This window comes from Caloenas nicobarica, chromosome 2, assembly GCF_036013445.1.
Source record: "Caloenas nicobarica isolate bCalNic1 chromosome 2, bCalNic1.hap1, whole genome shotgun sequence".
NCBI classification, from domain to species: Eukaryota; Metazoa; Chordata; class Aves; order Columbiformes; family Columbidae; genus Caloenas; species Caloenas nicobarica.
This window is the reverse complement of record NC_088246.1, coordinates 47,869,426-47,886,126: the sequence shown is the minus strand read 5'-3', so window position 1 is coordinate 47,886,126 and position 16,701 is coordinate 47,869,426. Positions and strand designations below refer to the sequence as shown.

Here is a 16,701-nt window from a genome sequence, read left to right as displayed (position 1 = left end):
AAGAGCAAAAAAATCTCATTAAACTAAGGGAATTAAACTGACTTAAAGGGCACAGTTGTGTTGATTGCAGTTAATTGTGATTCAATAAAAGCTGTTAAAATCGACTGTGTGGTTGGGGTTGTATGGTATTGCTGAGTTGGGATGGCTCTGAGCCCATGGGGGGACATTCCTACCTCTGGCCAGGGACTGGAGCTCACAAAGGTGTTGATCGGTTGGTGATGGGCGTCAGCCCAGAGGGGTTTTGCAGCTGCTTGGCTGCCCTGGGCCGTGGTCCTACATGGGAGGCTGCCCAGGGACCCCACCGCACCACAGGCTGCCGCACAGATCAAGAAACCTTCTAAGCAAATCCCTCCTGGGTGATTCCCTCTCCCGCCTAGCTCGCCAGCTGGGGAATGTACCGGCACGCGCCTTTTTTTGTCTTTAGACAACAAAAAGAGCAAACCTAGCAGTCTCTCCAAACACCATTTTTCATACATCTTCCTTTCCTCCCACCCAACTTCTTTTGGGGGTTTTCGGGCGTTTTTCACAGAAGTACCATCCCCAGCACCATTACCCGTGCTTCCCAGGAAACATAAAACCTCTGTCCTTCCCCTTCCACCCTGAACTCTGCTGGGTTACATGTGGGACCTTGATGGCGATGTACATCTGGAGTTCTTCCAGCCAAAGTCATGTTGAAGGAGGCAACAGCTGTGCACATCTGGAGCCTGCCCAGCCCTGCCACTGAACCCAAGCCCACCCCAGCACCTCCCAAACCCACCGGTGGCAAGGGACAGCTCTGCTCCACAGCATTGCCACAACGTGGCCAGCGGCAGTCAGGCACTGGGGTTTCCAGCATTTCCATGCGGAAAGAGGAAATGAAGCCACACATTAGCATAGGGATTTTTTTTGTTGTTGTTTTTGTTTATTTAAAAGGCAAATGCTGAAGCATTAGGCCTGCAGAGTGGAAAAAAAAAAACCCAAAACCCAAAAAAACCCAAAAAACCAGCAACTATACCTGGTTACATGCCAGCCCATAAAATGGGAGGGAGAAAAAAAGGGAGAGGGGAAAATGGAAGGGGGGAAAAAAGGGAAGAGGCAAAAAAAGGGAAGGGGGTAAAAAAGGGAGGAGGAAAAAAAGGGAGGAGGAAAAAAAGGGAGGAGGAAAAAAAGGGAGGAGGAAAAAAAGGGAGGAGGAAAAAAAGGGAGGAGGAAAAAAAAAAGGGTTTGACCACTGCTTTGCATTTCAAACATTTGGGGAACCCTTGGAGGAGCACCCAAGGGTGGCGGATGGGCCACAAAATGCGGTCAGACTCCCCGGGCCCCACCACCCCTCTGCCCAGGGTGTCTCGGCGCCCCGTGGTAACGCTGGGTCCCTGCAAGGCCAGCTCGGCGGTGGCAGGGCTGGGAGCAGGGGACCCTCTCCCCAGACAGGGTGGGCACAGGGTCTACACAGCGACCACAGGGAAGGAAGGAGTAGGTGGTCCTTGGTAGATAGAGCATTAATCCTTTAATAGTACAATAGTGACCAGAGGCATAAAAAGGAGTTACAAACAGCAAACAAACAAACAAACAAAAATATATATCTTTTTTTTTGAGAGATGTAAATTCTTGCATAGAAAACCTGCTGTAGAAGACACCAGATAAGAAGTACAAGACCGTTTTCCATGTCTGCCATGACCTTGTCCATCGCGTATCAACACCTTGCACCGAAGCAGCGATGGGACCTCCAGCAGTTTGCAGCACTGCAAATGCTCTCAAGGAACACGTTCCCCAGGTGTCCGGCGAGCCAGCCGGGACCACAGCAACATGGCCCGCAGACGAAGGCACGATTTAACAAGGGGCAAGGAGGGCATGGAGGGAAGGGAAGGAAAACGGTGCATTTGGTTTCAATTTCATGAAAATCACATTTGGTTTCAAGCTACCAGGTAGTCATTAAAGAAGGAGGTTTATGCCACAGCTGTGGATAAAACAGATTTTTCCAACTTGTGAAGATTTTTGCATATTCTGACAGTTGCCACACTATATCAAGATGGAGGAGATACACTGAGGGGTACTGGGACTTTGTGGGGGAGGAAAAAGAGGAGGACAAGGGAGTCTGACAGCCAAGAGACACCAGGAAAACCAATTTGCTGGACATAGGAAGTCACCCTACTAGGTCTTTGGGGGCACCAGAACCAGAGCTGGTGTCCCTTTCCTGTGGGATGCTGACAAAGGAGCACAAGTCTTATGAGGAGCGGTTGAGGGAGCTGGGGCTGTTTAGCCCTGAGAAAAGGAGGCTGAGGGGAGACCTGATCGCTGTCTGCAACTACCTGAAAGGAGGTTGTAGCATGGAGGGGGTTGGTGTCTTCTCCTAAGTAGCAGGTGACAGGACAAGAGGAAATGGCCTCAAGTTGCACCAGGGGAGGTTCAGATTGCATTTTAGGAAAAAATTCTTCACAGGAAGGGTTGTCAGGCATTGGGACAGGCTGCCCAGGGAAGTGGTGGAGTCACCATCCCTGGAGGTGTTTAAAAGGCATTTAGACGAGGTTCTTGGGGGCACGGTTTAGTGTTAGGTTACGGCTGGACTCAATGATCTTGAGGGTCTCTTCCAACTGAGATGATTCTATGATTCTACGAATGCAGGCTGGTGCGGGAGCAGGAGAGCTTAGCTTCTTTCCTCGCTATCACGCTGTTGCACAGAGCAATGATGTTCAAAGAGCTCATGTCTAAATTACATGAGAGTACACCTCAATCGCCCACAAATGCAGGGTGTTTTGCTTCACCAAAAAGGCTTTTATAAATCCATTTTTTTCTAAATCTAATTTCAATTGAAAAAGAGAAGACATCCAGAGGGGATGGGCTGTAGCCAAGCTGTGCTTCTAACAGTCATGGCACTCGGTTTGTTCCCAGTCCCTTTGCCAGAAAAAGGGACTGCTGCGGCAGAGGACAAGAGCAGGAGAGAATCTTATCCCTCCACAGTATCCCTGAATGTCACACCATTAATACATATTAAGATGCCTTTTTGGGAGGGAAAAAAAAAATGTCTTGCACAAATTGCACTTGGTATTGCTTCTATAAATAATAAAAACTTAATCTAGGTCTTGCACAATATTATACCTTCATCCCCAAAACTCCTTTCTCTTAATTTTGGGAGGAAACAGTTATCTTTGGTCCATGTTATAGAGGAGGGGGAGATGAAAGCAAGCATGTCCTGTGGGGGGAAAACCAGGAGCACGTCTCTAATATCCTGCAAAATTTACTGACAATTGAACTAAGGGACCTGAGAAGAAGAAAAACAAACCAACCAACCTGAAAACCAGTCTGAATTGAAACCACACTACCTGACGCCTGGAGCACGCCAAGTGTTTGTAGCGTGTTCGAACGCAGCAGCTAGCGTCACCTCCGCGTGACGTTGCTGCAACTACTGCCACCTGCAGTGACGCCTTCCTTGGGCGATGCGCGCCCCTGCCACGCGCTCACCGATGCTCGCCACGAGCTGGCTGCAAAATTAGCGTAAGGAAACGCTGCACAACAGCAAGTAGTAACAGCACCATGTTAAACCCTAGTATGGTTAAGAAGCAATATTCACCCTCAGCTAACTCTGGCCATCAAGGAAAAACAAACAAAAGACAGACAGACATCTAAATTAGACAAGACAAATGGAGAGAGCCAGTACCTCCATCAGCAGGGTGCTCACGCCCCCCCCTCTTCTTTACGGCAGAAATATCCCTGGTGCCCAACCTAGACCAGCTGCCTGTGTTCTGGGCTGCAGAGCCAGGCAGCTCCCACTCCACACACCCTACGTGCTCTGGAACCGCAGACCCTGGGCGAAAGATCTTCCCCACCAGCAGCTTGAAAACTTGGCCAGTACTTGCCCGCTCTCGGTTGTGCTGGCCGCGGACGAAGGGTCCCGCTGGCCCGGCACCACCACCAGCTCGCTGTCCCCTCAGCCAAAGTCTTGGGCAGCCCCACGAGCACAGAGGGTCAAAATGTACCCCCGGAGATGTTTTGGAGCCCAAAGAAATAACACCCAGGGTGAGCTCACCCATCTGCTGTGCCTGTAGTCTGGTATCCCACCTTTGCCAAGACCTGAGCACCAGCGGTTTTCATAATCCAGAAGCAGCATCCATAGAATGAGCTAAAAAGGACACGTTTTCCAAGAAAACCTTTGGATCTGGGCTAATCTGGCCATTGTGCAAGGTTTATCATTTAGCCCTCCAAAAGGCTGTAAGAACAAAAGATTAACCAGTCTCCTTAGGACCGCACATTTCCGGGAGCTGGGGCCAACCTATCCAACAATTATAAACTTCCCTTAAAGGCCAAGTAAGAAAAGCTCAATGAAGCACTTGTCACAGGTCCAAGAAGGAGCTTATGAATCTTATCGCTTACAAAGCTTTCTCTGGAGATTTGCATTGCTTCTGCTAGTGCTGTATCTGGCTTCCAGATAAATACTTCCGAATTTTTTAATGCACCCAAAGTACGTTAAAAACCAACCCTTTAAATCTCCAGCAAAAGCAGTTATTAAAAACAAACAAAAAAAAACCTGAAAGCTGCTCTTGGCACCTGGGAGAATGCTTTGCTTATTCATGTAACACTGGGACAGCAACATCTCGAGCGAGAAACTGCTCGATTTCTTCTTGGGTCATTATTGCAGACGCAGGAGCTGCTGCCACCACTTCAGCTGGCACTGGGCTCCTGCAGTTCAGGTTCGAAAAGGGATTGAACCAGCCCAAGGAGAAGGCACCACCGAATGCCAGCTTCATTCCTTCCCAGCCGCTGATCTTCTCCCAGGTTGGCTTCTGGTTTTTAAGACGCTCGATACCCTGCAAGAAGAGAAGAGTTGTGGGTCGTCTCGCATTTGCAGCAGGTACAACCGCTGGAGCACGTGCAAAACGGCTCATCTACAGCCAGGTTGCTGCTCAGGTTTTAGTGAACAACGAAGACAGATGTCTCGTGCTACTGAGAGTTTCACAACAAGAGCCTAAAACAAGACAAAATCCACGGATAACATGAATCTCGGTGACATATTTCGGTACAAGTTGCTATTGATTTGTATGGTAGAGATGGCTTTTAAAAAGCCATCCCTTTTGGAAACACGGATCTTTTCTCCTGATGCTTTTTTAATCCCTCCAGGAGTAACAAAATACAATTAAAATTTAAAATTTCACCTTATTTGGCCATTTTACAGTAGTCCAGAGACAAGAAAAATACTACAACTTTTTCCAGCCATATCTAGGATTGTCACTAGAAGCTGACATAAGAACACTAGTGAAGAGCAAATATTTAAGAACAAAATTTCCATTTAACAAATTGCCTAAGACAAATCACACCACAAGCTGGATACTCGCTGGGACATGAGGACATCCATACGGGTGGAAGAGGAGGTCTCAAAGCAGGACACCGGAGCCTTGGTCACTCACTATTCTGATTTCATCCTCCCTCCGACAGCATCACTTTTAGTAAAGCAAACATTTTGATGGCATTTAAATAACACATCCTTCAAATTTAGGCTGTGACATTTTTTTCTGGTAGTCTTTCCAAGTAGAAATAAAGAACTAAGAATAATATTTTTTTTGGAAGGCTACCACTATGTGAAACAGAGCACCTTTTTTATGCCCATCTTCTTTACCATGTAAGAAGATCTACAGCTGCGTATGATATGCTCATGACAATATAAAAGTGGCCACATAGAAATGCTGTTCTTAGAGAAGCAAGAATTCTGGTTCCAAGTTTTTAGACGCTCAAGGAAAGGACGAAATCAGCAAATTCAGTTAAAACCATTTAGAAGAGCAGCTTTAGAGGAGCTGGAATGAAAAATACACTTGTCATGTTCTAATTCTGCAGAATTTCCCTAGTGACCCAGAAAACATCTCAAAGCTTTGCAGCAGGGGGAAATCAATACACGCAAGAGCTCAGTGGCACCACAGCTGGACTTGCAGTAAGCCTTGTAACTAACACAACATTTTAATACAGCAGCAGCTTGGTTTTGCAATAGCATTGAGTCAGCACGAGCAGGTTCGGAAGAAAACACACCATAAACTGAAGAATTACACGCAAAGCTTTTGGGAGCTTCATTTACGCCACATTTCTCATGCTGACTTTGGAGAACTCCAACAGCAAACGTGCAGAAAGAAATGATGCAATACGGAACCTTAAGTCTTCAGGGTTGCAATTTTGGGAAAAATTCAAGCCCTGAGGCACAAACATGCATCTTGCAACGCTAAGCACAGACACTGTGTCCCTTTGCTCTGCTCCCAAGCTTGCAAACGCACAGTTTCGACTGTTCCAGGGAAAATCCCTTGCAGCCTCTGGCCCCTTGGGGCCGCAGCGTTTATTGCGTGAGTATCTGGACAGAAGGAAAACAAGCAGCGCGGGGGAAACCGACACCAAACATTGAAACCTTTCCCAGCAGCACAAACTTTAATCCTGCCTTCAGTCAGGTCCGTAATCTGGTTCATTCCACACTGCCCTCTAGATGGGGAATAAGGATCTTGAGCGCTTTTGGGCAGTGAGCCCTCCCTTTGCTCCCCAAGACGACATCCCTCACCTGCTCCAAACAGAATCTGCTAACCGGGGTGATAAGCAAGGTCAGGCTGAGGTTGCACTAAAACCAGATTAGGGAGCAGTTAATCAGCGCAGGCAGGGGCATACTTTCCCTCACCCAGCCTGACCTCGCTAATCCCTGCAGGGCACGTATTCAAAACGAGCAGAAGTTTTAAAAATCGTATCCTGGTCTGATTTTGGCTGCCTGCCCCACAGTCAGTAGGGCCTGAGGTTTTGCCTTAAAAAAAATTTAAGCAGGAAGGAAGGAAGGCACAACTGTTGAAGATGTTTCACTACTGTTTAATGAAACTTTTTTTTTTTTTAAAATATATCTACCTCAAATCTCTCACCGTTATTATAGAAAGTGAGAATTTTGTATTTCAAATTAAACTATCAGCTGTTTCTCTTTCCCATCACACAACTATTTCACTTAAAAAAAAAAAAGTGCTCAGGAAGCATCACCTGTCGCTCTTTCAAATTACATGATTTTGAACAAAGAGTGAAAAAAGCATACATACACAGAGAAATATTTAAACTCTGGACACTCCCATTTCAGTAAGCAGTGCAGTGTTGCAAATGCAGGGACAGTAAGACGAGGGCGACCTGTTACCACTGCGACGCTGCAGGACAGACCCCATTCGTCCCACTGTTGCCCTCGGTATCTGCTCCTGCACAGCACCAGAGGAGGATGCTGCGCTGCGTGGCCTGAACCAGAAGCGATCTGTAGGACAGCGCTTGCATGTTAGAAGAAATGCACATTAACGTTGTTTTTTTTTTAATACACTTTTAAAATCCAAAGGGAAAGAGAGAACAGAAGGGGCAAGCATTGTAACAATTCAAAGGGGAAGACAGAGGAAGTGTTGCTATCAGAAATCATGATTAAGGCAGCCTTTCCCTACAGCAGTTCTTTGCACTCATTGCTGCTTGGAGCACCTTAGATTTGAAAAAAAAAAAAAAAAAAAAAAAAAAAATCTCCTGCCTCTGATCAAGTTTATCCTTCAGTTTCTCTCAGCCACACTAAAACAGAGTGAGCACCTTCGATCGGGTAGCTCTGAGAAAATACTCTACATGAGCAAACTAGTAAGTCTGCCTTTCTGGTATTAATACTGACCCACATTTAGTATCATTCCAATAGCCCCACCAAGCCGTACAGTTCAAGTAACACCAAGGAGCCCCAGCTACTGAGACACAAACGTAACAGGTACCGATAGGCATTTCTGCAAGCTGGGATGATGTCTCATTTAAAACAAAACCGTTTGACTAAATATACCAATACTACATAATGCTGTTTAACAATTTGCATGTTTGAAACAAACAAAAACACTCAGAGTAATTACACATTTTCTCACAATGGTCAAAATAACCAATCTTCTTCCAAAATGCATAGTGAATAAGGGTAATTAAAAACAAATGAAAACTGGAATGTGCACCAGTGGAATTTATAATCAAAACATTTTTTAAAGCAATGAAGCGTACAAAGAGATGCATTCATTCATTGATTGCCTAGGTGACTAAAGCCTGTCCCTGCAACACATGTTTAAAAGGTGTACAGGCAAGGATCTTAGGGACATGGTTTAGTGCTAGATTTAGGTTATAGTTGGACTCGATGATCTTGATGGTCTCCTCCAACCAGAATGATTCTGTGATTCTATCCTATGATTTTGCATCAAGACAGTTTTAGGGCCAGATTCTCCACCAGATCAAGTTATCACCTGCACATCCCTCGCTGACTGAACTGACCGCGGCCGAAGATCCAGCCCTTAACCATTAAGCTGGGACCATTCTCTGAAAACCAGCATTGCATACCAGAGCTACATGTTTATTTACGGTAGCTTTCCACTATCAGCAGTATCAGCACTATAAAAACCAAAACCTCAGCTTTTCTTCACCATGGAAACGCGTCTGCACAGGCCACGTTTCCTTCAGAGGGCTTTCCCGTCGAGGCACAAGCGCAGCCCGTGGCTCCCTCCGGGCAGTCACGCTGCAGAGATCTCACGCTGATCCACCCCGGAGCCAGGAGGGCTGCAGAAACAGCCTGTTCGCACAGCAGCGCACTCACTGACAGCCTCCTCCGAGCCGGGAAATAAAACCACCGATTAACCCATCAGTGTATACTACTGGTTAACTCATTTTTAAACTTAAAAGTTGTACCATCAATTAATCTTTATGTGCTCCTGCCTGACTGCGTACGGAAGCGAAAGTTCAGAAAACCACTACAGATTTTTCCCAACGTTTGAAGAAAGAAAGTAAGAACAGCAAACAAGTTTTTGGAAAAGTTTTATTGCATTTGTTTTCCATATGGAAGCATTGACAGATTGAAAAGATGCAGCATTCACATTACTTCCAAAACGAGACATCCATTAAATTTCTCCTTCCCTGATTTCCCTCCCTTCCCTCATGGCTTTGAAGCAGTCTAAACAGGTCATTTTCCAAAAAAAAAAAAAAAAAACAAAACATTTTATTTTAAACCAAGGAAAGAAAAGATTCCTTGGAAGTCATAGACACATCTGATTTGTATTTTTCCTTTGTTTGCAATTCATTTGATGAACCCATGGGAGTCACGATCCAAAAATATAATAAAATTCCTGCCTGAACACAAGAATGTCAGCTGTAAATATGAATGGTTTAGCTCTACCCGTTTCTGGAATGCCTTCTGTCCCTCCCACTTCCATCACCACACAGCTCATAACAACATGCATGCGCCTTACCATCAATATTTCCCACTTGCAAACACTTACACATATACGTGTGTATGTTTACACACATACACATGTATGCATAGATATGAGAAAAGATTTACAAAGCTCTAAATCAGGGCAATGCTAAGAATAAGGAATCAATCGCCCTGGTACACCTACACATCCCGTCAACATTAGTCTTTATAGTAGTCTGGGCATTCATGTCAGTTTTTCACATTAACACTGTTTAGCAGGCATTGCTCTAACAACTCATTTACCAAGACAAATATATACAAACAAGATGATTCTGCTATTCTAAACACTTGAAAATTAGATTTGTTTCTTTCCTGCAAATGTAAGGCATTTAATAATCCAACGAGTCTTCTAAAATCTGCCACGGTTATCCTAAGAGGGCAACAATTTCCTGCACACAAGGGAGGGAACAGACAAAATAATGCCAGAAAGATGGAATCAGTTCTGTGGCTGGAAGGAAAAAGGAGGGTGGGGTGGGAATTGCTGTTGGCAACGTTTGTTTTAAGTAGTTTTAACTGTATATAATCACCAGGTCAACTGGCTCTTTGCTGTGTCACGTTCTTGTCTTGCACCTTTTGGCAAGTGAAGTGTCTGCTTCCCAGTTCAAGTTCGCTTATGAAAGAGCAACGTGCCCCTTCGGGAGGTCCAAAGGTGTCTGTGTAGGGCTGTTGGCACTCACATGTCTTCCACAGAGCTCATCACAGTCAGGAGACAGCATGAGAATCTACTCAGAAGAGGTGGATCACAACAGAGAAAGAGGATCCCCTTCACATTAGTTATGCAGAAAGAGTTATGCTTCACAGAAAGCAGAGAGAAACAAAGGCCAGTAAAGTTAACAAGATTAAAAAAAAAAAAAAAAGAAAAAAAAAAGAAAAAAGAAAGAAAAGCAGCAGCGGTTTCAGCCAGAGATATAGAATTATCTGAAATTGTGGAATACAGGGCTTTTTTTTCTCTGCAATTATCAGCCATTGAATAGACATAAAAAAAGTTTGTTTTGCTTTTTGTTTTCAACATTCATGGAAAATTTATAACAGTAGTGCTGTAATATGTTTCTATTTTAGTGGAAATGCTGGTCAAGAGTTCCTCAGACCACATACTGGTATGGGTCTGCTTTTCCTTGATCTGGTGTTGCGAATGGGCTAAGCCATGCTATAGAGAACGGATGGCCAAATACTGCTTTCATGTTCATCCATTTTGTTTTTTTAGCCCATCTTCTCTCTTCCTTTTTCAACTGTTCTATTCCCTGAAAACAGAAATATCACATTTTCAGTCAAACACTCAAATTTTGTAGTTTTGGGTTTGGGGAAAGGTCTATTCTCACTTATCCCTTCTCTAAAGGATGGAGTAATAAAATATAAACATGTCTATACTGCCTTTCCTTTTCATTGTTTTCTACTAAAAAAATACTAAGGATAGAAAATATTCCTTGTAAATAAAATTACTTCCATTTTATTCAGCCCTAGATATTTCATAAACCTTTTAAGACCTGCCCTTCAATTGCCTCTGATGTCAATTAAAAAAAGCCCACCGCCTAAAACCTAACATGAAGTATGTGCTTTAATGGCTGAAAGCATTATGTGCTAACCAGATGGAAAAGTTTTAGAGGAAACCATTATAAGCTTGCAGACGAAAAAAAAAAACAACCCACAAACCCAAAGACAATCTCGATAATGCTCCCAGATTCACCAAGCAAGTTCAGGAAGTGCCCATGGCTCAGTGTAGCTGAGTCTACCTGGTGCCTCTTCATGTTTCATTAGAATCATGCACGGGCTGACAGCACGGAGAAAGGGTTAAATAAGACACCGATTTGAGAGAAATCATTGGCATTGTTTAGTAAAGGTTAGAGGGAGAACAAAAACAAGCCGTCAAGCAATAAGCTAAAACATTCGCTAGTCAATCATTGAAAAAAAAATTTAAAAATAACTGTATCGTGCCTAAAACCCACAAAGTGAATTTGGTCTTTCAGAAGAGCTGTGCCTGGCTGCCACAGAAGCAAAATGAATGGGTGCAGTCACTGGAGAGCATTAGTCTCGGCCAGGCTGCAGCAGCAGACTGATCACTCTGTTCTTTAACTTCGCATCTTTTGCAAGGTAAGCTTCTCCCAACCTACATGTGTCTCCTGTGCTCCAGATTAATGCACTGTAATGCATCTGTGTGTCTCAAATTACCGATTCTGGGAGCTCTGCAGAACACATGGGTCAACTGCGACAGTTGTGCTGATCCCTGGTAAATGTCACCTCTAGAGACAACAGCAAAATACTAGGGCTCTGGGTCCCTTCAGGCAGAAAGCAACCATCCTGGTGGGACAATGTATGCAAGATGTGGAGTTAGGTCTCCCAGCAGCTGGAAGAAGAAAGGGAGAAAGGGCAAGACACAGCCCTGTCTCTAAAATATGAAATAAAACACTGCAAGAGACCGTGCCTGGAAGAATTTCACCTGGAAAATTCCTCTGTTCAAAAAAGATTGCTTGCCAGACACAGTTAGCTCAATGCTAGCAAATCAATAATGAGACGTTCCACAGAGCAAAACCCTTAATGGTACATATTAAAAAGAAAACAACAATGAAAACCCACAACCCAACAGGGGGAGGCCATGTTTCTGTTCTTATTTTAGATTGTGACATTGTTCTTTTAACATCTATGAGTTCCCAGAATTTAAGGGGAAGGGAAAATTGGGGGGCTTATTTGGGTGCCCAGCTGTAGGAAGCAGCTTCTAAAAACTCTTGAAAGGCTTCAAAGATTGAGAAATCCACATGATGATTTCACAGGCAGCATTGCTACTTCACGCATTTATTGGCAAACTCAAGCTCGGCAGGATCTCGTTGTTCTGAATGACACTGTACTTCTTCCCAGGACTCTCCCCAGCAGAAACAACACCTGATGTCTTACTCTGAACACACAAGAGCCACAATGTGAACATCAGCCTCTTGCAGAAGTTGAGCATTAAAAAAACTGCTGCAAAAAAGACTCAGTAGCAATGGGCTCTTACCATCTATAATGCCAGTCATAGCTCTCAAACGGCAGCAAAAATACCTATTCTAGCTTCAACTGGCCATGGGCAAACAAATGAAGTTGAAAGAAAACTAAAGGAGGTAGGGGAAGAAGAAAGAGTTGTTGCTCTTTTAAGACTATCACTTCAACCGCTCCAGTTAATTAAGGTATCTGAGCATGCTTGGTGAAGGCCAGCAGTATTCACAGTGTGGGAACATCCCCAAGAGTCACCAGCTCCATCTTTACAGAAGTGGGCAAACGGGATAGATAACGGACTGCAACACTACTATGTAACCTCTGCTATGCCATCTTTGTTTGGGGACAGCATGGTGGCTTTGCACCAGACAGTACCCAGCAGGTTTCCATGGGCCTACGCCACTCTTTTTCCCCCTCTGGCAAGAGTTTTTGAACTGTTTAACAAGCAGATAAAACTGAAAACCTTATGGACTAGAATACGCTTGTCAAACTCATTTTCACCGGGGGCCACATCAGCCTCACGGTTGCTTTCAAAAAGCCAAATGTCATTTTAGGACTAGAAGAAGTGCATGTGTGTCTGTATGTGTATCTCCCTCCTACACCTGCTCATCCTGGTTTTCCAGCACATAAAGCTGTAGTGACACCAGGGGACACCCCGCTAAATTTCAGACAATATCAATGTAAACCTGCTTCATTAAATGGAAAAGGTTCTTGAATCCACAGGGACAGATGGTCCACAGAGTAATCTCAGTTACCAACGCCCAACTTATCAGAAGTACTGTCAACACAGCATCCCAGCCAATATGTAGGTGTACACTACTCACAGTAACCTTCAGAGAGCACAATCCAGCACTGCGCTAGCTCAGTTTATGACATTGGATCTTTCCTCAAAGGCTACACATACACAAACTCCCTGTGCAACGAGGGAAAACCCTGTAGCTTTATACAGGGTTTATACAAATGGTGAGAGAGAGTAAAGGAGAGTCTGTGAGACACCCACCGTTTCATCAGTGCAGATGGAGTGTACTTGGGTCCCAAACATAACCGAGGTAAAGATGAGAAACAGGAGAGCCTCGAAACACAAGAGGATGAGAAGAATCACTGTAGTTGGTGGAGAGAAGGAACTGCACTCTGTGAAGACAAAACAACGGAGTTGGAAGGGGAGAGATTCAGGTAATGCAGCAGCTGCTCAACACCTGCTAAGCCACGAGTTTTCCATACTCAAACTATCAAAATAAATTACATGATCACCATTCTCAAAAAGGTGCACAGGGAAGTTCTGACATTCCTGAGGGTATTCAACAATGACAATGATCCCGCAAGTTTAAGTAAAAGCAAAACTAAAAAAACCCCACCTTGCAATACTTCAAGAATACAACTTTCTTTTCCACTTAGGTGTTTCCCCAGCACACTGACTAGGACTCCATTTCACCTGTAGCTTCTCTCCTAAACTTTCACATTAACAGATTTTCCAAAATGATCAAGTCCCATTAGAAATCGCAAGCTGGACACAAGGATAATTAGGGTACGCTTCCTTTCATAACTGCTCTAAGTCATAACCTAAAGAAGGGCAGATCAAGCCAAATTCTTATTTTTCCTCATACTCTATAGTGCAAACTCTGGCAAGCACTGAAAAAAATATGAGAAGGTAACTATAAGAGAGGAGCAGAAGAAAGGAAGAGCAGGAAAAATGTTGTAGGGCAAAAAATCATAGTGTTGAGAGTTGTACGTGTCTGAACATCTCCATATTTTTCTGAAATGCAAGAATGAGAATCACCAAAAACCCCTATTTTTCTCATGAGATGTTAAGCTTTAATAGAAACACCATAATCATAGGCTAACACAATTAGCACATATCCAAGGCAGCTGGAACTACAGATCCATCTATCATAACTGCTCTGTTCTGCCACCAAACCTGGGACAGGTGGGAAAGTGCTTCCCTCACAGATACAGGCTCCAAAAAAGTGACCAAAGGAAACTCTGCCTTTTGATGTATCCTTCCCCTTTGGCCCTGGCCACTGTAGTCAAATCCAGATGTTCTCAGTGACAGCTCGTGGCTACTTGAAAAAGTTTTGAACTGCAGAACAACCCTGTCAAATTCAGTTCAAATGTGTAAATGTGTCCACCGTCTGCAGTATTAAAAACTAAAACAGGTCATTATATTGAATGACACAACTGAAACTTCAAGAAAAATGAAGCTAATGCTCTTCCAGAAAAATCCACAAGCAGCAGATATATCTGCACACACGTTCTTTGACAGCTTGCTGTTTGACTCAGCACTACCTAGAGGATTTCCTATATCTATTTGTGTTTTTAAAAACACATCTCAACCGGCTTTGTGAAAATTTACTCACTGGCTGCTCCAGAGTCAGGGCTGGGATTTTTTTGTTTGGTTTGTTGGTTGTTTTTTTTGTGTGGAAAGGAATCGTTTGTTATTGTGAGGGTGGATTTTTGGATTTGAGTTAGTATGTTTTCCTGGCAGTCTTGCAAGAATGATTCACACTACCCTTTTAAAAAATTACACACATTCTTCTTATCTCGTGTTGGCATTCAGGAAATCAGTGCCGAGTTCACATCAGCAGTACATTATTGCACACATACTATCTAGGTGTCTTCACATCTCGGCTTCTCCCTAGGCAGTGTTAGGCTTAAGTTGAAACAGGACTTTTCAGGACAGAGATCCCAGCAAGTCAGAAACAATGAGGAAGTTCCAGGATTAAAAAACCCCAAAAAACAACAGAGGTAGCACAGCAGAGCCCTGATAGCATTCTCTTGAAACCAGCATTAAATGGGTTGCCTTACAAGCATACTACATTATAAGGTCTTATGCGTAGGCTAATCTGGTATTTTAATGAAATATTTTGTTAGTACTCACTTGTCCAGTCTTCTTCAAAGCAATACAAGAAGTGAAATCCCACCATGATTAGAGCATGCAGGGAAATCAGTGCTATATACATCTGAAAAATAAAGGATGTAATATGGATATCAGGTAAGTTTAAAGACCAAAATGCCAAATCTTCCAAACACTTTAAATAACGTCTTAAGACTTCAAAAAAACCCAAACCAAAAACCACTCCAAAAGCCACCAGGCCCTCCCCCATCCCTCCTAAATGAGGACCCTGAAGTTGGCAAATGCCAAGACTACACAGACTCATTCTGGCTTTACTAACAGCTCCGAGTGCACAGGAGGGTGCCTGTTAAATTCAAAGCCAGGAGGACACAAATCCCAGACTTCTGCACCCCAGCACGGCCTTCCACACAGCTCACCGTCCTGATCTCGGCTGAGTACAGCGCAGCTTTCAGAGAACAGCAACACTCTGACATCAAGGTATCATCTTGTCAAAGCTTACGTCCTTGCTCTTCAGAGCACTACAGTTTCCCAGAGAACAGCTAATTTTGTTTTAACCGCAAAATGCACTTTATCCATTTTCCAGCATGAGTTTCAGAAAAATGAATTTTTTTTAAAAAATAAGTATTTTTTCCCTGAGGCAGACACTGCATGGAAAGTTTCTCTCAAGCTTCAATAATTTGTACTTAATCCTTTTTTTTTTAAACTATATGCAATGCTACACACACACACGCGCACACTACAATTTACCAAGACAGTGCTAAAAAGATTACTCTCCTGAACCTACACACTCTGACAGAGGTTGGCAGATACTGGAAGTGAGAGGGGTTATGTTACAAGAAACCCCTGTGTAAAAGGTGACAGGAGAATATTTTGGTTTTCCTTGCAAGTTGAGCGTGCTGTTGTTCTTCCAGCTCCTCAGATCTCAAAAAGAATAACCAAGAACAAAACCAGCAACCCTTTTTGTTTCTCTCTCCACTACATTAAGTGTTTAATACAGCCTGCTTGAAAGTAGATGTCAGTTGTAACAGAAAAAGAAATCTTTTTGACAGGATTAAAACACCTAGCTCACTCCTCATGGTGAAGAAAACTTTGCTCAAGGCAAAGAAATTGGATTCATTTTGTTTTGTAACCCACAGCCTAACAAACCACACCACAGAACAGTAAGCCTTTCCACTTAACTGAAAATCTCTCCCTTTTTATTTGGTAATACGAGAACATTCTTCCTCTAACCTACAGATGTCTCAAAAGATTTATTAATAAAACAGCATCACTGAAACTCAGCCTTGTAATGTTCACGCTACTCCCACAGGATATTTGCAGTTTGCTTTGATGAAGCAGATTTCAACCCTTCCATGAATATGTAGTATTCAAGTTTGCATTCCTGTTTTCTTCCTCATGATGCCACAGATATAGTAGAAGTCAAACACCTCCTTGGTTTTCAAGTACAAAAATAAACCACTTGCAAGTATAAGGTGGATAATCCTTGCCAAAGGGGATGCAGACTTCCCACTCCTCGCTTCAGATGTGGCAACAGCTCTTATTACATGATCCCACTCAGGTACTCGTACAACCATAACATTTAGGAACCTACACATGGCCTGGGATGCTGCCTCAACGCCACAACAAACTGCTCACATTACGAAAACCCTGGCAAATAGTTCCCCTGACACCT

At 43.6% G+C, this 16,701-nt stretch overlaps 1 protein-coding gene across 5 annotated transcripts in view; it reads right to left on the bottom strand.

Moving 5' to 3' along the window:
- Window positions 1–1,108: 1,108 nt before the first annotated feature.
- Window positions 1,109–16,701, bottom strand: part of ZDHHC3 (zinc finger DHHC-type palmitoyltransferase 3) — a 33,969-nt gene continuing 18,376 nt past the window's right edge. For 3 of the 5 annotated variants that reach the window (XM_065628586.1, XM_065628588.1, XM_065628589.1), the window contains exons 5-7: window positions 15,054–15,135; window positions 13,179–13,309; window positions 1,109–4,781 (exon numbers count right to left, since the gene is read on the bottom strand). In XM_065628586.1, coding sequence (XP_065484658.1) covers window positions 4,539–4,781; window positions 13,179–13,309; window positions 15,054–15,135 — 456 coding nt within the window. In that variant the 3' untranslated portion in view covers window positions 1,109–4,538. Of the gene's footprint in view, window positions 4,782–8,789; window positions 10,456–10,479; window positions 12,102–13,178; window positions 13,310–15,053; window positions 15,136–16,701 lie in introns of those variants that run through there. The other 2 variants (XM_065628590.1, XM_065628591.1) reach the window with 2 other exon arrangements.